General features: G+C 41.4%; 1 protein-coding gene across 1 annotated transcript in view; it reads left to right on the top strand.

Moving 5' to 3' along the window:
* Positions 1-436: 436 nt before the first annotated feature.
* LOC115655515 (putative neutral ceramidase C) overlaps positions 437-26,717 on the top strand; it is a 58,699-nt gene continuing 32,418 nt past the window's right edge. The window contains exons 1-4 of the mRNA XM_030571041.1: positions 437-504; positions 10,270-10,353; positions 24,174-24,285; positions 25,271-25,449. Of these exons, the coding sequence (XP_030426901.1) occupies positions 24,188-24,285; positions 25,271-25,449 (277 nt within the window). The 5' untranslated portion in view covers positions 437-504; positions 10,270-10,353; positions 24,174-24,187. The remainder of the gene's footprint in view (positions 505-10,269; positions 10,354-24,173; positions 24,286-25,270; positions 25,450-26,717) is intronic.

Below are 26,717 nucleotides of genomic sequence, written 5' to 3' on the forward strand. Positions count from 1 at the left end.
AGGTGCCACAAGGACTCCTCGTTGTTTGGCTACCACTCTGAAATCTACTCAATCTGAGAGGCCCCAGGTAGAGTGAGAGGCAATTGACTGTGCAGACGCAGGAGTTTGGACTGACGGGGAGCTCCAGTAAAGACAATTTTTTTCTTTAAAAATGTATACAGTGTGAGGAGGAGTTATAAGGCTATGTTCAGCAATGGATAAGTGGGGGATAAAAAGTAACTAGTGGTTAGGAGTGTAATTGCTGTAGGAGCTGGATTTTAACAAGACCTACATTCCAAACCAATCTCTTTGAGGTCTGAGTGTTAATGACTGAGTCAGAGTGTTAGTGACTGAGTCATAGGCCTGGTTGTCTGACTGAGTTAGTTGGTGGGAGGTTCAAAGTCCTTGTGTGCTGTACTAGTTTGATGTAAATGCAGAGATATCTAATCAATGTGCTTCTCCAGATGAAAGGCAATTGACAGAGTGAGTACTGAGGAGTTTGGACTTCAGTGGAAGTTCCAGTCAGTGAGTATCTTTTAAATTAATTAAAGATCTTTTAAAATTTTGTTTTGGAATATAAACTGCAATCTTTAAAAACAAGCAAAATAAGTGGCTGATTATATAGGCAATAACTCTGGAGGAGCAGCTGAAAACTGTAAAGTTCAGTATTAGTTATTTTGAAGCTGCCTGGGAATCATGGAAATGTAGGACAGGAAGGGACCCTGATAGGTCATCTAGTCCAGTTCCCTGCACTCATGCCAGGATTAAGTATTATCTAGACCATCCCTGACAGGTGTTTGTATACCCTGTTCTTAAAAACGTCCAATGATAGAGATTCCACAACCTCCCTAGGCAATTTATTCCAGATATTAACTATCCTTACAATAAGGACATTTTTGTAATGACTAAGCTAACTCCCCCTTGCCGCAATTTAACCAGTTACTTTCTTGTCCTGTCCTCAGTGGCTCAGAAAAACAATTTATCACCCTCCTCTTTATAACAACCTTTTACTGTTATCATGTTAGAATGAGCCTAAACATGATCAAAATTATGCTTCTTGGAAAATATGGGCAGCTGAATATTTGATTGAGAAAGTCTTCAAAGTGCTGGGATGGTCTAGAGGTCAGCTAATATTTTCATACATTGGTAAAATATATGTTGTGACTGGCTAGCAGCACTTTGCTTTGAATTTTATTAATGTATTTATTTCCAGTTCTTTTTATTTTGCAATGTTTTCTGTACTATCTGCTTTTATTGTCCCAGGAGCAAAAGAAAGGTATAATTGCTTTCTTGAAATTGTACCTTAAAAGTCTGGAAAATAATGATATGAATATGGAAATGGCCAACAACTTGGATGTGCTAGGATTGTTACAGCAAGGCAGAGGCCAATTTCTCATAGTGTTTTTCAATAGAAGATTGGCCTGAAAGTGAGACATGAAAGATACATATCAGATATAAATCCTTCTTAGCCATTAAATCCTTTCAATCTAATGAGCTTTTAAAGGCACTAGACTATAGGAAAAGGATGAAATGAATATTCCAGTTACTCACTAGGAGCCCCACAAATGTATAAAAACAAATCAGAAAAGCATCTAACTGTAAGTTAATAGCTTAAAAAAGTATAAACTTAAACATTAGTGATTGTTAGGGGACCCATCATTTTTGATCACAGGGTTTTTCTTCTTTCCATGTATCATATAAATATCTGTGCAAGTTGTGTAGATAAGTGTATGTTTTAGGGCCAGATGCTAGCTTGCACTATTGCAGATGTACGAGCTGTATGAAGCAATAGAGTACATTGATCTATTTCCTTTCTTGTATTCTTCAGAAAGTGGCAGCCATTATCCTGAATTGAGCTGTCCCATATTGAAAAGGGGCATGAAGTTGAGAATGTTGCCATTTCCCTTCTCCTCTACCTCATGGACCTGTTTTTCCTACACTGATCAAGTTTTTTAATCATTTTCATTACCATGGTATCTAATGCCTTCCAAGAAAAATTAAACTCTTCTCAGGCACTGCTTTGGGAACTTGCACACTTTCCTATTCATACTCACTGCGGGGTGGGAGAGAGAAATAGTGGTGCAGTTTGTTACTGTTGATATAGCATGTAACAGTGGTTGATCTAGTGCTCTCCCCAGAGCATCCAGAGACATTCACCTGGGGCACAGCTAGTCTAGAGTTTACAGTGGCATAGCTGCACCAGTGCAGCTAAGTCGATGGCAGAGCTCTTAAATACTCCAGCCCCTGCAAGTTTCTCCCACCGACAGCACTGTCTACACCAGTGCTCGTGCTGGTGTAACTTATGTCACTGTGGGGTGGGGGGGTATGTCATTTATTCACACGCACCCTGCAACAACATAAGTTAAGCTAATGTAAGCTGTAGTGTAGACATAGCCTTTGTCTTTGTTCCCTGATTGCTGGAATCCATGTACATTCTGTCTTAAGCATCTGTTACCGGCTGCTGTCACATGGGTTACTGGTCTAGATGAGCCACTGATTTGATCTAATATGTCTTTCACTATGGCCATGTTTACACTAGAGACCTTGCAGTGGCAGAGCTTTACTGGCGCAGCTGTGTTGTTGTACGATCTCCCGAGTAGCTGCTTTAGGCTGACAGAAGAGACTCCTGTCAATATAAGTAAACCACCCGCAATGAGTGGCGGTAGCTATGTCGGCAGGAGAAGCTCTCCCACTGACACAGTACTGTCCACACTGATGCTTCTGTCGGTGTAAGTTATGTTGCTCGAGGTGTGTTTTTTTCACACCCCTGAGTGGCGTAGGTTACACTGACAAAAGGGCTAGTGTTGGCGTCGTCTTAGTTACTGTGTTACTTTACATTTGCCTCCAACAAGAGATCAGTTAATATTGAGTTTTCTAACTTACAGAGGGGACTGAACACTACATTCTGTATCAGTTCAGATTGTTGCATACATTAATACATCTGACATAAAGCCTCAAAAGCAAAGAAATGCAAAATGCTAAATCATGTAACAATATATAGCTTCTATTCCTCCACTCAGAGAGAGACCTTCCCACTAACGCAACCATGCACCACAGAATTTCACCCATTCGGGATGCCAGTGCTCCAGCAATCCCTTCCCAATAATTGGAGTTGTGTTTCCTCATAACTCTCAATGTTTTCCTGGGAGTTGTTCTTTTGTGTGTGCTGTCCCGTCCAGTTAGCACTTTCCAAAAAAAAAGTCACCATCTTTCCTGAACAACTGAACCAGTTTCTGTCTACAAACCTTGCTGTCTTTTTCTCACTAGGTTTCAACTGACTTTCTGAAATATTTTGTGGTATAATTTGATTTTTATGAAGGGCCTACATCAAACTAGAATGCATTGCCATGTCTTAAAAAACATCTTCCCTTTGGAAGGATTCCAAAGTGTAACATCTTTGCCCTTAGAGATTACTTCACCCACTACTGCCATGCAGAGCATCTGTTGCGGATGCACAGGAATCATTCTGAACCAGAAAAGTACATCACAGCTCTATATAGTTGTATTTAACTTGTAATTTTGAAAAATAAAAGGTGGATAAGATCAGATCATGGATGAAGAACAGCCAGCTGAATCTGAACCTGAGCAAAGAGAGGAAATGCAGCTTGGCAGAAGAAAGTATCTGAATTTGCAGCCACAGTGCGGTGACTGAAGGTTCACATCCATAATTGGTCAATTCAGTCAGTAGTTTAGCAGTAGTCTTGGATTCTGCACTGACACAGAGCTCTCACTTTGCAACAGAAGCAAGTAATGTTTTCTACTATCTCTGGTTAGCTAGGAAACTTTGTCCCATCCTGGTGAATGCAGACCTAGCCTCAGTCATTTATGCCTTTGTCACCTCTCAGCTGGACTACAGAAATGCAGTACACCTGGCTTGAAACTTTCAACACTTAAACTCCACTAGTACAAAATGCTGCATCACATCTCGTCAGCGACACAGGCTACTGTGAGCAGATCACACCTGTTCTCTGCTCTTGACACAGGTTTCCCACAGAATTTTGAATAAAGTTCAAGGTCTCTGTCTTTATCTTTAAAGCACTCTGTGGTCAGAGTGCAGGATACCTAAAAGACTTTTTAAAGTTCCAGGATGAAGACTGTGGTCAACAACAATAAGAGTAAAGCTTGTCTATGTGGAATGGTATGAGACAGCGCATTGAACTCCCCTAGGAACTAAGGATTCCAAATCTCACCACTTTCCACTTTCAGTGAAAGGTCCATTTCATTGAACTTGCCTTCTCTAGTATAAACACAAACATGTATGTACAAGAGGTCCTGAAAAACAACCAAAGAATCAAACAAACTTACCAAAACAAGACACTGCACTTTACATGCTTCTCTCTCAAGGGAGAGGATGAGAGAACAAACAGTATAGTCGCGTTGCACTAGAAAAAGGTGCCCAGATGCCACAGTGACTAACAACCTACATCTAGCATAGAATATGTGACATCCAACCAGGCATGCAGGGGGTGTGACAGAACTGATGAAAGTGTGTCATTCCCACAACAGCCTGAATCTGACCAAACCCATGGGAGAGTATAAACAACCACTAGTGATATAAGAAATTAATAGGCTAGTTTTGATTAACATACAGAGCCAAGACAAGCAGCCTCCTAAAAGAAAATTCCTTTATTCTGAATGCTGCCATACCAAATTACCATCAACTATGTGACCATCACAAAGACCATCCCTTCAACCACACATTGGGGTACTGATCACCAGGTGAGGCTGAGCTGCATTTGGCAGAGGACCCAATGGTCTTTGCATTCCTCTGATCGGAGGGTTGGGAAGGGACCAGTTATCATTTATGAATTTAGTTCCTTTAGTTTTAGACAGGATCTTCCACAAAGCAACAACTCATTTCACTAAGATCCTGCTTTTTATGGAAGTATTGGGTTGGCAAAAGAGACTGTTACGTCTCTCAGATGAAGATATATCAGTAACCAACCATACACTAAACATGAGCTTCTCCATTATTACTAACTCCTCTTCCTGTCCCCCTAGATTTCCTGAGCAGTGCATGAAAAAAGATGTAGCCGTGTTGTTACAGCAGACACAAAAGATTAAAGGAAAAAATTTATCTTCTGACTTTAGTCGAATACCTCAGCCAAATAATGGCACCCACAAGTGTTATTGTTTGCCAGCATGTTTGTTTTTGTGGAGTTCCATAAGCCATTCCTTCCCACTGAGAAAGTCACAGATTTTCCGCTCAGGAGGTCCAGAGCCGTGGGACAGGTGTGGTGGGAGGCAGAAATCTATCTTTTTGCAGCACAAAAAGTGGGAAGATGACTGGGGAAACTAATGGGGACCCGGGTATTTGAAGGAATATGGTACAACTTGAGAGGGTGGGAGGGAGCATGGGGCTTGTTTGGAAGGAAGGAATGGGAGAACCTAAGGCAGCTAAGGGGAAAGGTAGGGGGTCTGGGGTTGAGTCTTGAATCGGGGGGCCTGGACGAGTGAACATTCTGCTCCTACTTCTGAATGTTCCACACTCCTTCCCATCCCCATCCCCCCAATGCTTTTGCCTGATCCCATTAGCCTTCTCCATTCTTACTTTATTCCCTCTTGAACCCTCCGCCCCTGAATTGGTGACTGAATATGCCAAAAGTATACAGAGGTGTTCCCCTTCTGCCACCAGAAACAACTGTAACCCTGGTAACAGATGCATCTACCAAAGGTTGGGGAGCCCATCTGGATCAACTTAGGCTCAGGCACTTCGTAAATCTCTGAAGTTTTGATCCATATAAATATATTAGAGCTTCAAGCCATTCACAGAGCATGCATGATGTTCATTTCCACCATCAAGAACCAGGGGGTTCCAAGCACTCACCAACAGCGCCACTGTTTTGTTTTATCTAAACAAACAGTGGTGTGTGAAGTCCAATCAGTTATACCAAGAAGTGATTCACCTGTGGAATTTTGGCATAAAGAACAATAAAGGCCTTTCACCTCCCAGGAGTGAGGAATACTATTGCAGATTGTCCCAACAGGAGCTTTATAGACCATCATGAGTGATCCATAAACAAAGACATTCTGTACCAGAACCTTCATCACTGGGGTAACCCAGTAATAGACCACTTTGTGACCAGCCTGAACCAAAAATGCAAGAAATTCTGCTCCAGAGCAGGCTGCAGCCTGGGTTCTGTAACCCAGATGCTTTCCTGCTTCCTTGGTTGAGTCTTCTGATATGTGTGTTTCCTCCCATTCCTCTAATTCTGAGGTTGATCAGGAAGCTAAAAAGAGACTCAGCAATTATATTTTTCATAGCACCAGTCTGGCCCAGTACTGATACACAGACCTACATCAGCTCAGTTTGACCTCGCATAGGAGTGGACCTGGTCAAGGACCTTCTGTCTCAGAACCAAGGCATTTTACTGCACTCCAACTTACAATCAGTGTACCTCATGTCATGGACTAACTCGGAGAGAGCAGTGAGGAAAGAGTTTGCTCCCCAGATATCTAAGCCATTTTGATGTGCAGAAGAATGGCTCCCTTATGCAAGTGTAACCCTTCTGCCCCTCTGAGTTGGCAGCAACAAGGGCCAGGTTCAGTATCCAGGGGTTCCGTTTCAATAACACAATGCATAACCGGCTCGAGCCCCCACCCAGTGACCTGGGACACTTACATACCACACCCCCCTGGGTGCCTCTAGGAGGCAATACTTGCCCTCTCGCAAGCACGGAGTCTGAGTGTAGCAAAATCCTTTTGATAAAGGAAGGAAACAATGCAGCATCCCATTGGAGAAACACCACCAACAGGATTATAACACAAACCATAAGCAAAAACCCACCTCCAAGTACTTTTGGCAATGTCCTTTCCCCCTCAGGGTCTTAAGCCCAATCACCCCAAAGTCCAACAACCCAAAAGTCTCTGGTCAGTGCCACTCAGAATTCAAAAGTTTATCTGCAGAGTTTTACCCCCCACCAGCCTGGGTGGAAATGGGTGGGGGGAGTCCACACAAGGTGTTAAGGGGCACCTTACATGGGCCAGGGCTAACTGCTCCACCTCTCCTTGGAGTTCTGCTGCAGCCTTCACCACAACCAGCTCCACCGCTCCTCCAGCCGTCCCTGCAAACCGCTTCACTCTGCTCACTGTTCCATGGGCTGCTCCAACGTGCTGCAAACTGCTCCACTCTGCCAGCTGCTTAACGATAGGTCTTCAGTCTCCCCCACTAGTTAACACAGCACTTAGTAGGGGAGCCTTGGTGCTGGTGCACCATTGGCCCAACATGAATTCAGCTCAGCAGTCTCTAGGTGGACTCGTAATGGAATCAAAATTAGCTCCTCTCTTTTACAGTGGAGAGAGGAGGATGTGCAATTGGTGTTCCAGGCCCTCAAAAGGGGCCCATACCATCAGGTACACACACACCACTCCCCAGCCTCTCTCAATTCACTGGGTTTTGGAACCCATGTCCCTCGTCTAGCAAGTGTCACTTAATTTATATTGAGATATCTCTGTCATAAAGCCGTCTCGTAGTTCCTCATTCACATAATCAGGTGCCAACACTTTATTTATCCTGCCCCAATAACAAAGAAATTGAGGATCCCAGAGCTGTCAAAATAACCATCCCAGGCTGCCTTGGGCTATGCTGGGCGTGCCCATGCAAATATCTGAGATTTCACACTTCCTGAAATTCTTTCCACCCTTCCCATAATTCACCACCAGATGTCAGGGTAGAACTCATCCTGACTTTGCTTACACAAGAAAATGAAAAAGATTGTCAACCTGGGCTAACTTTTACCACCTGTCACCTAGCAGCACAGAAATTAGATCTATATCAGACCTCGTGCTGTTGATGAAATCCTCCGACCTCTCCATCAGTTCTGTGAGGATCAATTTAGCATCCATCTCCACGATACATCCGCCACTTTTCTGTCTTTTGTATCTACGCTTTCTTAAAGAGCTTCACTCACACGTATCCTGTCTCTTATCTAGTACCTTCATAGAACTTGAATTTGGTTTTGTCCCATCTGATGGATTCTCCCTTTGAACCGTTAGCACCAACTTCCTTGTCACAGCAGTCAATGAAAACAGCATTTTGGTAGCAGTTACTTCTGTGAGAAGGGTGTTGAAGCTCCAGGCACTACTAACTGACCTCCGCTTCACAGAGTTTCACAAAGACAAGGTCTCCCTGACACTGCACCCTAAATTCATGCTGAAGGTTGTACCTGTCTGTATTCCACGTCAGTCAAACTATTCATCTTCTGGTATTCTTTCTGAAACTACATTCTTAAAAAGCTAAAGAGAAGCAGCGTAGTTTGGATATTTGGAAGGCCTTATCCATTCACGTGGAATGTGAAGTCTTTCAGATCATCTCCTAGCCTTTTTACAGCCTTTGCTGAAAGGATTAAAGGGCAGCTGATTACAGCCCAGAATATGCCACACTGGATTTCTGACTGTATCAAGCTCTGTTGTAATCTATCAAAGGTTTCTCTTTCTCTGACAATATGAGCTTATTCCACTTGGGCTTATTGCGCTTCATCAACCTTCTTGAGCAATGTATCAGTTGGGACATTTGCAAAGTGGCAGCGTGGTTTCTGTATATACTCTTTCCAGACACTACAATATCACTCAATATCCCAGGAGGATTTCAGTTTTGGCAAATAGGTGCTGCAGTCTGTCTTCAAGTAATCTGAAGTCCCACCACCTTTAAGAAACACCCTACAGTGGACTGTGGATGCCACACAGCACACCTGGAGACCAGCAGTTACTATATGGGACATTTTTTCTGTCCAGTGCTGTACACATTTTCATTCTTTTCATGCAGTCCTAATCGATTCTGAGAAATAGGGGATTTGAGCCATCACTCTTACTGCTTGAAGAGTTGCTAATGTTAATTATCTGAGATATGTTTATTTCATCTGCAAAATCCATGAGCTGCCCTGCGCAATTCAAGACAAATAGCATTAGAGCCAATCTAGAGCACTTCCTGGTGGCTGATTTCAGGCAGTGTCCTTGACGTGCGATAACTTTGTTTTTTATTTCTTTGAATATGCAGGAAGAGTTTCTCACTTAACCTAATTCCCTCTTTTTTTTTTTTTTTTTTTTTTTACAATTTTAGTGAATGTGTTCTTTGATAAGCAATAAACATTGCACATTTTTATACAAAAAATCATTTAAATATCTGATATTTGATAGGATATATATGTACACACACACAGTATAGCTTTTTTTTCTTGCAGACAGAACACTATTAATTTCAGTCAATCTTACTTTTAACTTCCAAAGTTTTAATATTTGCCATGATAAAGCTGGTTGTGACTAAGCTAATGTCACTAATGTTCAGTACAAACCAACCAATTCTTCGCATTGACACAACCTGACCACCTAATTTCCATTATATCAACATGTGTAAATAGAGGAGATGTCATGCATAATGATACACTTGTAAAAATGGGGGTGTGTCCTGTAGTTTGGTTGACAGACATTCTCAGCCAGGTTTAGACATGCAGAGCAGCGAGCTATCAAGATTGTGAAATACACAATGCTCTTCTTTGTTTTTTGTTTGTATTTATGCTATTTATTTATTTAGGGAGTATTAACAGGTTGACAAATCCTTGCCATGTAAACATTACAGACAAAACAATAATCATTACAACAGTGAGCTTTGATCCAGAGAAGCATTTAGTAATATAATCATCATATCTCTTTATTAACAGGATGTTACCTTATTTGAGACAGTATCTTTAAACTATCCATTACATGCTTTTTTGAGTTGATAATTGTAGCCAGGAGTTAGAATATGGCATTTTAGTTACAAAATCGTATTTTTTTTAAGTGACCACATATTTTGCATTTGTATTCTATATTTGTTCCATAACTACTAAAGCTCTTCTGTTCGATTTTTATATGCTTACTCTCTACCTGAAAATAGTTGGTATATTCCCAGGGATGACACTTTTTTTAATGCTATGATCAATCAAATATTGAATGTGTGTAAAAATCAGGATATGGCAGTCCAGAATGTAGTCAAATAATTTAAATTCTCTACTTTTCTATAAAAGTCACATTTTTGTATAGATCTGATAACAGCACAGTAGAGAAGAGTATTTGGTTTTTATAACACCTTTCATAATGGAATGCTCTTGGAACACTTTACCAAGTAATGATTTAAATGCTCTTATTACATTCTCTGTATAGGTTAACAGACTGATTGTCTGAACCAGCAGTGGTTCTCACACACGTTTGGCCTTCAGAAACATTATCAAAATTCTGCTTTTTTCACTCCTCCTGCCATCCCATCCAGAACCTCTTGGTCCTTTCATGCATTCTATTAGCTATGTTCTCTAGCAGGAATTTCACTGCCTGGAAGGATGGTCCAATGATTAGAGCACTAGTCTGGGTCTCAGAAGATGGTTCCCTGCTCCATCACATAAGGTATGTATACATCTGAGCTGTAGACATATTCGCGTAGACATATTCATGCTAGCTCTGTTTGAGGGTTCTGCAGGGATTGATTCTTGACCCCATGCTATTTAACATTTTTACCACTAACTTGGAAGAAAACATAAAATCATCACTGATAAAGTTTGCAGACAACACAAAAACTGGGGAGAGGTAAACAATGAAGAGGACAGACCACTGATAGAGAGTGATCTGAATTGCTTGGTAAACTGAGTGCAAGCAAACAATATTCATTTTAATATGGCTACTTGTTATTGTATACATCTAGAAGCTAAGAATGTATAACATACTTATGCAACAAGGGTGTCTATCCTGGGACTCAACAACTCTGAAAATGATTTGAGAGCTGCTGAATGTGGGCTCCCAGTGTGATGCTGTGGCCAAAAGAGTTAATGCTACCTTTGGATGCCTAAACAGGGGAATCTCTAGTATGAGTAGAGAGGTTATTTTACCTTTGTATTTGGCATGGTGAGATCACAGCTCAAATACTGTGTCCAGTTCTGGTGCCCACAATTCAAGAAGGACATTGATAAACTGGAGAGGTTTCAAAGAAGTGCTACAAGAATGATTAAAGGATTAAAAAACCTGCCTTATCATGATAGACTCAAGGAGCTCAATTTGGCTTAACAAAGAGAAGTTTAAGGGGTGACTTGATCACAGTTTATGAAAACTATGCAGGAAACAAATATTTGATAACAGGCTCTTCTATCTAGCAGAGAAAGGTATAACATGATCTAATAACTGGAAGTTGAAGCTTGACAAATTCAAACTAGAAATAAACCTTGTTTGTTTGTTTGTTTTAACAATGAGATTAATAGGCCACTGCACCAGTTTACCAGGGTTGTGGTGGATTCTTCATCACTGGCAATTTTTAAATCAAGATGGGTTGTTTTTCTGAAAGAGATGCACTAGGAATTATTTGAAGGTCAGACTAGATAATCACAATGGTCCCTTCTGGCCTTGGAATCTATGGATCTGCAGAATGGGATAATACTGCTTTTCCTCAGCAGGGAGTTGTGAGGATAAATAAAATTGTGAGGCGCTCAGATACTATGTTAATGAGGGGGGGCATATATAAGTACCTATGAGAAACAAATACCTTTTTTGAAAACTCAGCTCCATTCAACCAGAATTTCCTATCTGATCCCCGCTGTAGCTGGGAGCCCCAGGCCCTTTTAAATCACCCAGGTGGGCAGCAGGGCCCCTAGACATGTGCAGGGCGGTACCGGTGGCAGTGAAGGCTGCTGGGCGGGCACGTGGAAGCCCTGGCTATGCCGGAAAAGCAAGCCCAGCAGCACAGCCGGCAGCTCGCTGGGCACCAACCAGCGCAGGTGCAGCACTGCCAAAATGTCAGACAGACTGTGTCTGCGTGGGCTGGGGGCCCATTGACTGTTCTGCTTTGGGGCCCGGAATTGGTGTTTTGTGGTTTTGAAATGTCATAACAAGACTTGTGTTGTGTGACAAAGTCAGACCGGACAGCTGTAAGAGAGAGGAAGAAGGTCCTAGAATGTAAAGGCCCTTTTCCCCATGAGCTGAGAACAGGTAACCTCAGGTCAGCTAGGGACACTTGAGTCCAATTAAGAGAGAGGGAGGAGGGATGAGAGACAAGCTGCAGCAGGCTAGTAGCATTGGGAGGAAAAAGATTCTCCTGGGTGGAAGGCTGCTCTCATCCCTGTAGGGGAAGCAACCCAGCTAACTGCCTGTTCAGGATAGAGGTGGCACCAGAAGCAAACATAACAAGGCAACATCTCAGGGTATGTCTACACTACAAAATTAGGTCAATTTTATAGAAATCAATTTTTAGAAAATCTGCTCTCAGCACTGACCTGCTTCCTGACCTGCTGCTTTTCTGGCCCCTCTGGATCTGGCACAGCTCTGCTCCCCAGCTCAGCTTGGGCTCCTTCTTTCTCCTTAGCTCGGCCCATCTCTGTCTGACCCAGGCAATTCCAGCTCACAGGGAGGACAGGACCCCTCCTCCCCAGCCTCCTGACTCCCTGATTAGCCTGCCCGCCCTGTCAATCAGGTTGACCTGGAACATTGGCCTCTCCCCATTGTTCCTGGGGACTGTCAGTCTCAGGGTCCTGATTTCCCATCGACCCTTCCCCTTTCTTTTCGTACTGGGAGTTAGTACCACGCCCACTGAGTTTTAGTAAGGAGACACAGTCCCTTACATTTAACCAAAGAATGAGAACGTAACACATAGAGCATTAATAAGCAGGTGGCAGTAGCTGTGGGAATGCAGCCAGAAGTTCTAGTTCCACAGCAGAATGTACAAAATGTTCCAATCTTAAAAAAAAAATGATTTAAAAATTCAGTGTTTCTTCAGGAAAAGAAATGTCAATGTATTATTCATCACACATAACCCCTGCATACCATTAACATTCATTCAGTGTTAAGCAAACAAAAATAAATACATTTCAATTATACCCTGGGTAGGTGAAAGATCACTTCAGAACATCATGAACATGGAAGATTGTGCCAGCTTGGTTTCTTGCAGATACCAATTCCCCAAACTGGCTATTATTTCATTAACTTACAATCATTCATGGCCTATGAATCTACAAATACACTAATGAAGAAGTCTTCAGATATTGAAATAAACATGGCAAAAAACAAAACACCTTTGGCAATTAAGTGTAGAACAAAGACCATGCTTTCAAAAGCATGCATGCACCTGAAATCATGTTCTCAGTGCACATATGCATTGAGTGTTGCACATATGCACCAGATGAGAGTGTAAGTGGTGCACAGGAGCTTGAGGCCCTGTCATCCTGAGGCCATACAAGTTATTAAAAGACAAGCTAAAATGTGAACGATGTTCATTTACATTTACTCCACACACTGCTCACCCTGAAATGCTTTTGGCTGAGATCAGAGGTAAGTTGGAGGTTATCGATTTATTTGGCAAAACATGTTTAGAGTTTTACTTTCACATTATTGTTCTAACTGGTGTCTGGACAATAATAAAATATCAGAACGGCAACTGCTTTACAAAAGAAAACTGTTCTATATAGCACGAAGAAAAGCATCCCCACTCCTCTTCCTCCCACACCCAAAAAACAATAAAATTAAATATTTTTTAGTTAGAATCCAGCTCAGATCATTAATGATCAAAAGCCATTACCCTCCAATGATTGTTCTTTGCCAGTGTGAAATGCAGTGGTTTCAGTCCAGTTCCTAGAGGGAGAAGTACTGCATAATTGATAACCTTACTGGCTGTCACGGATAAGTGCCCAAATACTGTGATTAACAGAGGAATTCACTCTTAAGGGCTTCTAACCTAGTCCATCTCATTAGTGCCACATTGATTAAAATAATCAACCAAGTATTAATGTGTCAATAACCAAATGCCTAAAGGCAAATGAAATGGTGTAGCATAAAGATAAAAAACACTGTTAGATCAGCTTCATTACATTGTGTGGACAATATTGTTCTTTAAGATCTTTGACACAGTTGATGAAACAAGAATGAATTCAATATAAATTTTCCTCCGTTAAAGCTAGGAACCTTTTTTTCTTTCTCCTTCAACATTTCACTGGAACAAAGAAAAAGTGATACATTAAGGTAAAGCCACTGATCAATTTGACAGGTAAATTCAATAATGTGATAGCTAATCAATATTGTGCAGTTGTTTTACGCGCTGAATGTATCATCAGGAAACATGATGTAGTGTATACCCTTGTCATGGTATAAACCCCCACTCTGAACCTTAGCGTCCAAAAGATGGGGTACCAGCATGAATTCCTCTAAGCTCAGTTACCAGCTTAGTACTTGTAGCGCAGCCACCAACCAGGAATTTCAGTGCCTGGTACACTCTGGCCCTCCAAAAACCTTGCCCGGGGACCCCCAACACCCAGTCCCTCTGGATTTTAACACAAGGAAAGTAAACCCTTTCCTTCACCGTTGCCTCTCCCAGGCTTCCCCTCCCTGGATTACCCTGGAAGATTACTGTGATTCAGACTCCTTGAATCTTAAAACAAAAAGGAAAATTCACCTTCCCCTCTCCTTCTCTCTCCCCCTCCCAGACTCTCCCTGAGAGAGAAAATAATCCTAAAACAGAGAGAAATTAACCTTTCTCTCCCCCTTCCCTCCTTTCTCCCCACCAATTTCCTGGTGAATCCAGACCCTAGGATCTCACATCAGAATTTAAAAACACAATCAGGTTCTTAAACAAGAAAAGCTTTTAATTAAAGAAAAACAGTAAAAATTATCTTTGTAAATTTAAGATGAAATATGTTATGGTGTCTTTCAGTTATAGACACTGGGAATACCCTCCCAGCCTAAGTAAACAAGTACAAATTAAAATCCTTTCAGCAAAATACAGATTTGAACTCCTCCCAGCAAAATACACATTTGCAAATAAAGAAAACAAACATAAGCCTAACTCGCCTTATCTACCTAATACTTACTATTCTGAGTACATAAGAGCCTGTATCAGAGAGATTGGAGAGAAACCTGGTTGCACTAGTCACTCTCAGAACCCAGAGAGAACAACAACCAAACACTAACAGCACACACAAAAACTTTCCTCCCTCAAGATTTGAAAGTATCCTGTCCTCTGATTGGTCCTCTGGTCAGGTGATAGCCAGGCTCACTGAACTTGTTAACCCTTTACAGGAAAAAGAGACATGAAGTACTCCTGTTCTATTAACCCTTAACTATCTGTTTATGACAACCCTGCTTTATTTTTTTGTGCTGTGTCAAGATACGTAGCAGCTATTTACCTACTATACAATGTAAGCTCTCAGAGACTCCTTTTAGTGGTTCACTGTGATTTAATTACTCATAGGAAAGACTGGTAGATGCCAAGCTGTTATTGAATAAAAATCACTTGTGCCAGGAAAAATGCAAAAATGCAACCTGAACAAGGTCTGCACAATCATGGACATTTACTAGCACATGTTCCCTTTAGTTTTGTATTAGTTTAAAATGGAAATCAGTTGCAATGCTTCGCTTTACGTGCCAGAGAGAAACAGTTGAAATGCTTCTTTTAAAGTTTCAATATGCGGCTACTGTTTCACTTAAGTTTTTTTGTAGTGTAGTAACCAGCAAGGTTAGACACACAGAGACCAATGTGGCTTTTGATGAAATGTTCAATGAATTGTTCCTCTTAATTTCAGTTTGTGAAATGATTTTTCACTAATAACTGCAGGATTAGGAAGAGGGGGAAAAAGAAACCGTATCCCATATCTGAAAAAGGTGGGGAAAAAAGGCAAAGGAACAGTGAAGCACTTTGAGATCCTTGGTACTACTTAAGTTCAAAGTATTACTAGAAGTCAAAAGTGATTTCTGTTGTTCCTACCCTTGCAGTGATGATTAAGGAATTTTGGAGCAGTTGATACAGCAGGTTCTGGTGTGTAACAACTACCTGGCTAGTGTCCTGTTTTCTCCTGGGAGAACAATGCAATGATTGTTCATGTTTGCAAACAAGATCCAAAGGACATTTAATGTGACCAGATGTTCATGGTCCTGCATGATGAGAAGTTAAGAGTTAGGGATGTAAAGATTCCTTCCACTCTTATATTTGCTTACATCTGCATATGAACTTTAAATCTTTCAGATTGCTAATATACGCAGGTCATTTGATTGTCACATTCCTGATGATTTAGAAGTACAGTCTTACTGCTCAAGGAAATATATATTTATAAAATATATTTTTATATATATATTTTTACTTTTACTCTAATCTTCGTTGATTTCTTTAGTGGAATGCTAGAACCAAAGACCTTCAAAGGTTTGTTATCTGTAATCAAGAGGGCATCAATTGAAGCCTTTGAACTAAGAGAACAAACTTCTTTAAATATATTGCGTATTTCCAATGCAGGAAAAATAGTCTCAGCTATAGTCCATTTATCTTGGAACTGAAGGCTTCACTATCTGTCTTATCTATTGAGGTGAAAGAACCTTCTAAGTGTGATTGTTTTACAACTAAAAATACTTCCTTTGGTCCTGCAGACTTGCAATTAAGCTAATATTTTACTAAAATATAAATTCCACTCCCTAATCTTTGTAACACCAGCTAACTTTTGCTAGAATAAGTGCTGTCCTAATGCCACCAAAATCCCATCCTTCCACTGCAAAAAATCAAGTTAGTTCTTCTCTTAATAATAGCTCATTTTTTGCTGCTTTCTACTGTGTATACAAACTTAATGGAACACTCGCCTGGTGACCTAGATCCTAATAAAACACTCTAATTTTGTGTTGTTATATTAATGTGGCTTATTAATGATGCTGCAATAGAATAAAGGAAGGCCTAATGTGAGATTTAATATAGTCCCAGCATAAATACAAACTGATGTATAGTATAATGTATTTGAAACTACTTTGAAGTGTGAAGAAGTATATACATTTTCAGACACTTTCTCTGATATGTCATGTATCACGTAGGCACCTAATAATGATTCCACTCAGAGAGACTCAGGAAAGCGAGATTATACTGTGATCTGTTTAGTTTCTGTAAAACAACTGTTTCACAACCAGTGGCACTCATTTCTCCAAGATCTAACTGCCTACACAGTCAATGAAGCAGAATTTGTAAGACACTACCAGTGCCATCTGATGACATACAATAATACAGTATGGTTTCTTGCAGCACTAGAATTCCATTTTTTTCTATAGCTTTCAGCTGTGAAATATTATTAGTCTTCCTTGCCCAAAAGCTGCTCTAAGTTTTTGTGTATGGTTGAAATTGGTTAGTTAACATAATTTCTTTAACATCATCTTTGTTGTTACCACTTAATACCTATGAAGGATACAATGTCCACTTTAGTTGAGTGGAAAATATAGTTCATACTATTGACTTCTTTATTTTATTTGGGGTGAAATAACCGATTGAGAGAGTCTGTGGTGGTCTGCAAACAAAGTGATATTTCACTGCTTCCTACTTACTAAAGCCTAGAAAGCTGTAATTTTCCGTTGTTTCTCTCCTAGTATAAAACCGTATCTTCTAAAATGAATAGACTTTGCACAGTGAATTCCTAGTTATCATTTGGAAAGCAGCTGAAAGGAGGATTAACTCTCCTGGCTATGATGTATAGTTTTTGGAAACTTGTTGCATTCCACATATGAACGTGAGTGTGTGGGGGAGGGGTTAGGGTTCGCATCTGTGCAGTACGCTCCTGTTTATCCAAATGTCCTGGGGAACATCTGAACATTTCAGATAATTGGACATTTGGATAAATGGAAGAGCTATTTTGAGCTGCAGTTTCACTGACATAGAAATTTGGGGAATGAAAGAAGTAATGCTTAATACTTTCTACCTTATTAAAAAATAAAAACTTTGACTATATTGAACCATCAACATTGCATTAAAATCACAGCGGACATAGTTTCATTATCTATTTATCTTTTTTTTTTTAAATCTGCCTGCCATTTGTGAGAATTTCTTTTTTTGTGCAGCATTCTGACATAGCTGATGCAACAGTAGAGTCTGTAAATTTCTGTATTGATCCAGTTTCTTAGCCAGATGATAACTTTCTCCAGGTAGTTAGTGGCCTCACCGTCACTTGGGATTCTCACATCATCTGGCTCCACTTGAGTTTGTTCATTGCGGATTTCACAAACTTTGGTCTGCTCCTGCTCTAAGATAGATTGCAGAACGTCACAGTCAGACAAGTCACTGTATCCCTGATCAGCTCCCTCAGTCTGGACCCAGTTTTCTACCTCTTGGGCATTAAACGAAAATTGTTTAGCAAAGGAATAGAGGTTGCTGACTGCTGCTTGCTCTTCACTGGGGGTATCAGACTCAGAGGCATTTTTGGGAAGCTTTAGCAGTGTATAGGTAGCACAGCATTTTTTATTTTTTTTTTTGGTGATGTTCAGATATCCTTCCATGACTTGGCCACCATATGGATGGTAACCTTAATGGACATTCACTTAATAATGTAAGTCACAGTTAGCTTGTTGCTTTAATCATTAAGGACATAGTGGAGCAATTTGCCTCTGTACCTTCTTTAGTATTCCCATCATCTCTTAGTCCATTGGTTGAATTTTTGCTGGGATGTTAGCCAGCAAAAATTCACATTATATGGACCATCAGCAGGTCTTAAGCTCTGTCAGTGCATAGTCCTTTCGAACGAAGAAAGGAGCATGCAGCAGGGACGAAGTTATCAACAACGAGTCACAGAAGAGCTCAGTGTTCATCCATGCACTCCTTTGGGCTCTGTAAATCATGGGAGGAGAGGTAAGGTTGATGTTCTTAAAACACCTGGAGTTGGCAGACTTCCCAATGAGTAGGAGAGGTAGCTTATATTCTCCTATGATGTTACTACAAGCTAATATAATCAGGCTCTCCTTGTTCTTTTTGAAGCTTGGGTCACAGCACTAGTCAGAAGAGGCCACTGTCTTTTCTGCCCAAACACCACTGCCCATGGCAGAATTCTTCTGTCAAGAATATCTACAGCAGGGGTTAGGTTAGTATCTCTCGGAGGGGCAGGGGAAGGGTGTGGAGTTTTCACATCCTTATAAACACAACTATATAGATATAAATTTCTAGCGCAGAATGTGCCTCAGTTATTGCAGATAACTGCTCATACGGAGCCACTGATTAGTGACTGTGCCAGCAATGCCCCTCTGCCATGTGCATTGGCCAAACCGGACACAAATGGACACAAATCTGACACCAGGAATCATAACATTCAAAAACTGGTAGGAGAAAACTTCAACCTCTCTGGTCACTCAGTAACAGACTTAAAGGTGGCAATTTTGCAACAGAAAAGCTTCAAAACCAGACTCCAACAAAAAACTGCTGAACTTGAATTAATATGCAACCTTGATACCATTAACTTTGGCTTGAATAGAGACTGGGAGTGGCTCGGTCATTACACAAATTGAATCTCTTTCCCCATGTTAAGTATCCTCACTCCTTTTTGTCAACTGTCTGAAATGGGCCATCTTGATTATCACTTCATAAGTTTTTTTTTCTCATGCTGATAATAGCTCATCTTAATTAATTAGCCTCTTAGAGTTGGTATGGCAACTTCCACCGTTTCATTTTCTCTGTATGTATGTATATCTCCTTAATGTATGTTCCATTCCATGCATCTGATAAAGTGGGCTGTAGCCCACGAAAGCTAATGCTCAAATAAATTTGTTAGTCTCTAAGGTGCCACAAGTACTCCTGTGCTTTTTACTGATTAGCTCTAACTGCTATTTGACACATTATTAGTAGGCGATTAATGTACAGGGGGGTGTGGGTGTGTGGGAAACATTGTGGATTCAGATAATTAGGCTTTTTGGAGAAAGAGAATTCGAATAACGGGAATTTTACTGTATATGTATATATTTGCTTATGTAAAAACAAATGTTCAGATTAACAGTTTTGCACTAAATGTAGGTTTTAGATCTTAACCAGATTTTAGGAAATCTAATATTTTTGTCTATTTTCATTACCTAAAGCATACAGTGACTATCAAAGAGCAGTACTTACTGAAGTTTAGAGAAAGAAGGGAGAAGTATTCTTCTTTGAAAGTTGCTGTTAGCACACATTAACTTTATGTAATGTCACTGATACAGTGATAGCTATAAATAAATTTGTTTAGTAAGTTGTAACCTTGTATGTCAAAACAGGCCAATTTTTGCTGATGGCAGATGCAATAAATTCTTTATCTGTATCATTGGAAAGAGACAATATATCAGAAAATGTTATATCTTGAAAAAGATTATTCTGGAAATTGCAGAGTCAAACAGTTATTTATCTGACCTTAGCATGTTGAATTTGATTTTTCATTCCCAGGGGCAACTGTTTGAACTGTTTGAATCCTATTAGACAAAAGTATGTATCAATTTCAAGTGGCAGTTGTCAGAATCTCCTGGTTTTCAGACTGTACGCAAACTGAGCATTTAAGAAAAATTGAGATTTACACCTGCATTCCTTGATTTCAGCGTGAATTCAGGATATTCAATGGGAGTTTTGGGTGTTTCAAGAAGTAAAAGGCAAGATTCCTACTGTGTACTACTTTTTTTTTTGTTGTTGTTACAAGCTTGGGCAACAAACTGGTTTCAGACACAGGTTGGAACCTGCACATAATAGAGCCCTCACTAGCCCTTTGGGGATAGTCAAATTAAAATGTTGTTTGAGCAAGATTTTGTTTGTCCAGCTAGGTGCACACAGGCTCATAGGCCTACTTAGATGCCTAATGGAGTACGCTGTGCACATAAGCTAACTTTCTGGAAAGCTACCTCAACATTGCAGGAGCTGGGTAGATCTGAGGGTATGTTATGGCCATCAGATCTGAGCACTAGCCTGGAACTCTGAGTTCTAATCCAACCCAGGGCAGAAATCTCAAGTGAAAGAGACAGTCACATTGGTCCAATCTGCCTTTATAAAAGTCTTTTTTTTTCTTTTTTTTTTTTAATTTTGAGGAAATGTAATCTGAATACAGCAGAATATTCAGGAGGTACTGAAACTATTTTCTGAACAGATGATAAACTACACAAGCAAATGCTCACCGGGAGACAAGGGTAATTAGGGTGAAAGAGTGGATGGGAATGTGGGAGACAGGTTGAGGGATCAGATGATGGGGAGGGGATGAGGACTGGGGGAGTGAGAAGGGAGGAGTTTAGTCAGGTGGGACACTGGGAAAGGCAACACAGGGCTGGGTGATAGGAACTGTGGGAGAATAGGGGCAATATGTTCCCCTCCAATATGTGTGCCATAATCTGAGGGTACCCAGTGCATCCATAGGGGTGTGAACCCGCTGCCTGCCCCCTTCACATGAGCCAGGTTCTCAGGGACTTGCTTTTCTGTAGGGGAGGGGGTCTAAGTCTGTCTCCGTCTCCCCATGTGAGCCAGGGTCTGAGGAGCACCTTTGGGTGGGGATAGGAGCATAGAACTGGCATGCCCAAAGCACACACCAAGAACAAACTGCTGACACTGGGGTGAAGAGCTAAGAATTGGCGTTTGACGTGTATCAGAAATTTTCCAGCATGGCGGATGGGGAAGGTGGGGGGAATGGAACACCCACTGACCTGAACAAAGCTGTTCACACATCTCTAGCTATTGTTTCAGGCTGTATTAATCTGCAGCAGATGTTCATTGACTGGGCCACTTCATAGCAGGCTCAGAGAGGTATGCTGATGATGGATGTGGAGAGCCAATTTCCTTTCATTCTCCTTCTAATTTCATAAAATATTATGGAGCACCAGCTCTGCTCTGGCCTTAACTGTATGGGCTCATCTATGTTTAATATGTTACAATGACACAGCTGCGCCACTATATTGCTTCAATGTAGACTCTACCTATGCTGATGGGAGCTGTTCTTCTGTCGGTGTAGGTGAGAGAGGAAAGTGATCAGGAACAGTCAACATGGATTCACCAAGGGCAAATCATGCCTGACTAACCTAATTGCCTTCTATGAGGAGATAATCGGGTCTGTGGATGAGGGGAAAGCTTTTGATACGGTCTCCCACAGTATTCCTGCCGGCAAGTTAAAGAAGTATTGGCTGGATGAATGGACTACAAGATGGATAGAAAGCTGGCTAGATCATCGGGCTCAATGGGCAGTGATCAGTGGCTCCATGTCTAATTGGCAGCCGGTATCAAGTGGAGTACCCCAGTGGTCGGTTCTGAGGCCGGTTTTGTTCAATATCTTCATTAATGATCTGGAGGAGGGCGTGGATTGCATTCTCAGCAAGTTTGCAGATGACACTAAACTGGGAGGAATGGTAGATATGGTGGAGGGTAGGGATAGGATAATGGGGGCAAAAGACATATCTGGCTTTAAGAATAAGCTTGATAGGTTTATGGAAGGGATAGTATGATGGGATAGCTTAATTTTGGCAATTGATCATTGATTAGCAGCAGCAAAGTATGCCATGTGGGCTGTGATGGGATGTTGGATGGGATGGGATCTGAGTTACTGCAGAGAATTCTTTCCTGCTGGCTGGTGAGTCTTGCCCACATGCTCAGGGTTTAGCTGATTGCCATATTTGGGGTCAGGAAGGAATTTTCCTCCAGGGCAGATTGGCAGAGGCCCTGGAGGTTTTTCGCCTTCCCCTGCAGCGTGAGGCATGGGTCACTTGCTGGTGGATTCTCTGCAGCTTGAGGTTTTCAAACCACAATTTGAGGACTTCAATAACTCAGACATAGGTTAGGGGTTTGTTATAGAAGTGGATGGGTACGGTTCTGTGGCCTGCTTTGTGCAGGAGGTCAGACTAGATGATCACATTGGTCCCTTCTGACCTTAAAGTCTATGAGTCTATGAGGATATAGAGGGACCTAGACAAATTAGAGGATTGGACCAAAAGAAACCTGATGAGGTTCAACAAGGACAAGTGCAGAGGCCTGCACTTAGGATCCCATGCACTGCGACAGACTAGGGACTGAGTGGCTAGGCAGCAGTTTTGCAGAAAAGACCTAGGGGTTACAGTGGATGAGAAGCTGGATATGAGTTGACAGTGTGCCCTTGTTGTCAAGAAGGCTAACAGCATTTGGGGCTGTATAAGTAGGGACACTGCCAGCAGATCGAGGGACGTGATCACTCCCCTCTATTTGACATTGGTGAGGCCTCATCTGGGGTACTGTGTCCAGTTTTGGGCCCCATACTACACGAAGAATGTGGAAAAATTGGAAAGAGTCCAGTGGAGGGCAACAAAAATGATTAGAGGGCTGGAACACATGACTAATGAGGAGAAGCTGAGGGAACTGGGATTATTTAGTCTGCAGAAGAGAAGAATGAGGGGGGATTTGATAGCTGCTTTCAATTAGCTGAAAGGGGGTTCCAAAGAGGATGGATCTAGACTGTTCTCAGTGGTAACAGATGACAGAGCAAGGAGTAATGGTCTCAAGTTACAGTGGGGGAGGTTTAGATTGGATATTAGGGAAAAACTTTGTCATTAGGAGGATGGTGAAGCACTGGAATGGATTACCTAGGGAGGTGGTGAAATCTCCTTCCTTAGAGGTTTTTATGGTCAGGCTTGACAAAGCCCTGGCTGAGATGATTTAGTTGGGGATTGGTCCTGCTTTGAGCAGGGAGTTGGACTAGGTGACCTTCTGAGATCCCTTCCAACCCTGATATTCTATGATTCATCTCCCCAAAAGGCAGTAGCTAGGTCGACAAAAGAATTATTCTGTTGACTTAGCGCTATCTACGTGGGGATTTAGGTCATTTTAACTATACTGCTCAGAGGTGCGGGATTTTTCATTCCCTGGCTGACACAGTTAAACCAGCCTAATTTTCTAGTGTTTGAGTTTCGCTGATCTTGATGTTCTGGAAGCGCACAAGCTATTAGCCAGCAAACTTAACTCTGTGGCAATGAAGTTTGTTGCCATTTAATAAAGTACTAAGGTTGAATTACAAGGTAGAGTTTATAGTACTTTTAGAATCTATTAGTTCATTGTTAATAACAGCTGTTAATGTGATAAGATATATGTTATTTCAAAATAAGCTTTGGTAGTGCCATGGAAGAATGAGCCCTTGATATTGCTGTTTATATTGTACAGAGATATTCACTCTTAGAACTGAACTTCTAAACTTGGCAGCCTTGGCCCAATAATAGTGCAAAGATTAAAAGACCAATGTTTTGACAAACCATGGACGTACTGAGGTTGTGCTTGGCCATCATGTCATGCTCAATATAGAGTAACTTATAAACTGAGCTTTCCTAAGATGTTGATTTTGATAGACGTTGCTTAAACTTGCCTCATGATAAAAAATATATTTGATAGCTCCTAAAATTTTGATGTATGAGCTTCTTATTTTGTACTGTCACTGACTCATAGGGGTAATAATAATAATTGCAATAAATCTAGAAAGCTTTCATGTTGCTGTAAGAATAACCTGACTTTTCTTCAGACCTCTAGAAGTTCATGAACAAAAAGAAGGGGGATACAAAAGCTGTACATTTTCCCAAGGGATTATTAAGTTTCCAGAATTCTGAAATCTTTAATACATTATATACTGTAAGGTAAGATTTTCTGTTTTGAGGTTTAGTAGTTACTATAAAGCAAATACTTTTGGTGGTGATGTTTTTGTTTCAGCACTTTGCTTCTAGCCACCTTGAAAAATGCGTGATTAACCCCCTCCTCCCCATTTAATCCAGTTAGGCTGTGAAGCACTGATTCAATATAGTTTGCTGGGTTTATAATACCATGGAATTGAATGCCAAATTTTAAGTTTGAGTTTGTAAACCAGGTTGTAAATGCAAAAAAGGGAAACCAGAAAAACCCTTTGTGAATCATAGGGATGAAATATGACTGTTTTATCATACAAATGGAGGATGAAACAAACAAAAAAGTATTTAATTAGCAAATTGGTTTGACACACAGACTTTTTTGATATGTTATTTATAATTGACATCTTTTAAAACTATGTGGCACTTTCCCAAAGAGTTTATCTCCTTTCAATCAGTTGTTTCTAGTGTGTATATATCATCTCTGCAGATTAGAAAAATGGCATAAACTGAGGTTATAGACTTCTTTTGTACAGAACAACCTCTGTATTTAGAGTAAAATGTAATAACATTTGTAATCATGAAACCTGAATAGTTTGTGTTTGCAAGTTTAAAAAAAAAGTCATTTGTACAATGAATTCTGTACTCGTTCAGTGGTGCTCTGACATGTGCACTGTAGGAAATGCTGTCAGGATATAGGCTGCTATATTAACCTCAGATACTCTGTGAATGGAGGATGTTTCATCCACTGAAGGGCTTCCAATCAGTTAGGGCTTATTTAAAAGTCAAGCCCGTATAGTGGGAAACCCAGGATGTGGTAAAAGAGATCCTCCTGCATCTGCTGTTCTCCCTATCCAAATATGCCCTAGATAGGATACGAGGAGGTCCCTAAAGGGAAGGACTTTGGTATGATCTGAAGTTAGCTGTAACATGGCCTAAACTTGCTTTGGACACACTGAACTGGAATCAATGTGCTGACTTCTATTTGAATTTCTTATAGCTGCTGCTGCTGCTGCTTCTTTGTAGTTTTTGTTCCTGGAATGGGTGAAAAGTGCAAATCCCGTTTCTCGTACCTGGAAGTGGTACTCATTGTCCTCTTTATGCTGATGACAATAATTGCTTTGATTCTTCTAGTTCTTCTCTTTGCCCCTAAAAAAACCAAGACTACAGACAAAAAAGGTAAGTTCCTTTAAGGTATTTGATACCATTATCAGATGCCGTGCAACTGTTTTGATCTAGAGAGTTTACTGGGCCTTGGTAAAGCTTCATGAACAAAGGCTGAAAATGCATTTGTTACAAACTAACTGGAAGTATGTGAATTTATTATACTTATTTCTATTATGTTGGTGTTTAGTTAGAGGCATCAGCTAGGATATGATCCCATTGTGCCGTGTACTATACAAACACATAGTGAGTGAGATTCCTTGCCCTCAGGATTTTACAGTGTAAACAGATATGATAGACTAACATGGAAGAGGAAACAGGGAAATGAAGTGACTTGCCCAGAGTTACACAGCAGAGACAAGAGTTTCTGTCCAGTGCCCTCCCCATTAGACCAGTCGTTTTCAAACTGCGGGTTGTGACCCAGTACTGGGTCACAAAATGTAAGGCACTGGGTCGTGGCAGCTCTGGTCAGCACCGCTGATCAGGCCATTAACAGTCCAGCTGTTGGTGCTGCCTGGCTAACACAGGCTAGTCCCTACCTGTTCTGACACTGCGTTGTGCCCCAGAAGTGGCCAGCAGCAGGTCCAGCTCCTAGGCGGGGGCGGGCCAAGGGACTCTGTCCGCTGCCCCACCCTGAGCACCGGCTCCACACTCCCATTGGCCAGGAAGCTGTTGCGGGGAAGCCGGTGCTTGTGGGCGAGAGCCGCGCAGAGCTACTTGCATGCCTCTGCCTAGGATCTGGACCTGCTGCTGGCTGCTTCCAAGGTGCCACGTGGTCTGCGGTGCCAGTACTGGCAGGAAGCCTGCCTTAGCACCTCTGCTGCACCATTGACCAGGAACTGCTCGAGGTAAGCCCATGCCCCAGCCCTGAGTCCTCCCAAACCCAGAGCTCCTTCCAGCACCACAAACATCTCATCCCTGGCCCCAGCCTAAAGCCCTGCCCTCCTTCCACATCCCTACCCCAGCCTAGAGCTGCACCCCTCACCCCTGCACCCCAACCATCTGCCCCAGCCCTGAGCCCCCCCCCCACCCCAAACCCTCATCCCCAGCTCCACTGGGTCATGGGCATCAACCATTTTCTTCAACTGGGTTGCCAGGAAATAAGTTTGAAAACCACTGCCCTAGACCATGCTGACTGCCATATATTGCTTAACAATCTAGTGATATGAATCATTAAATGAAAAGGGTCTTGCCCATAGGTCACTGGGAACTTAGGCTCCTACAACTGCATTTTTTTCATGGGAAGATCAATCTTTGCATTAACTGAATATGTAATCCAATTA

The sequence above is a fragment of the Gopherus evgoodei genome, chromosome 7 (assembly GCF_007399415.2).
Source record: "Gopherus evgoodei ecotype Sinaloan lineage chromosome 7, rGopEvg1_v1.p, whole genome shotgun sequence".
Taxonomy (NCBI): domain Eukaryota; kingdom Metazoa; phylum Chordata; order Testudines; family Testudinidae; genus Gopherus; species Gopherus evgoodei.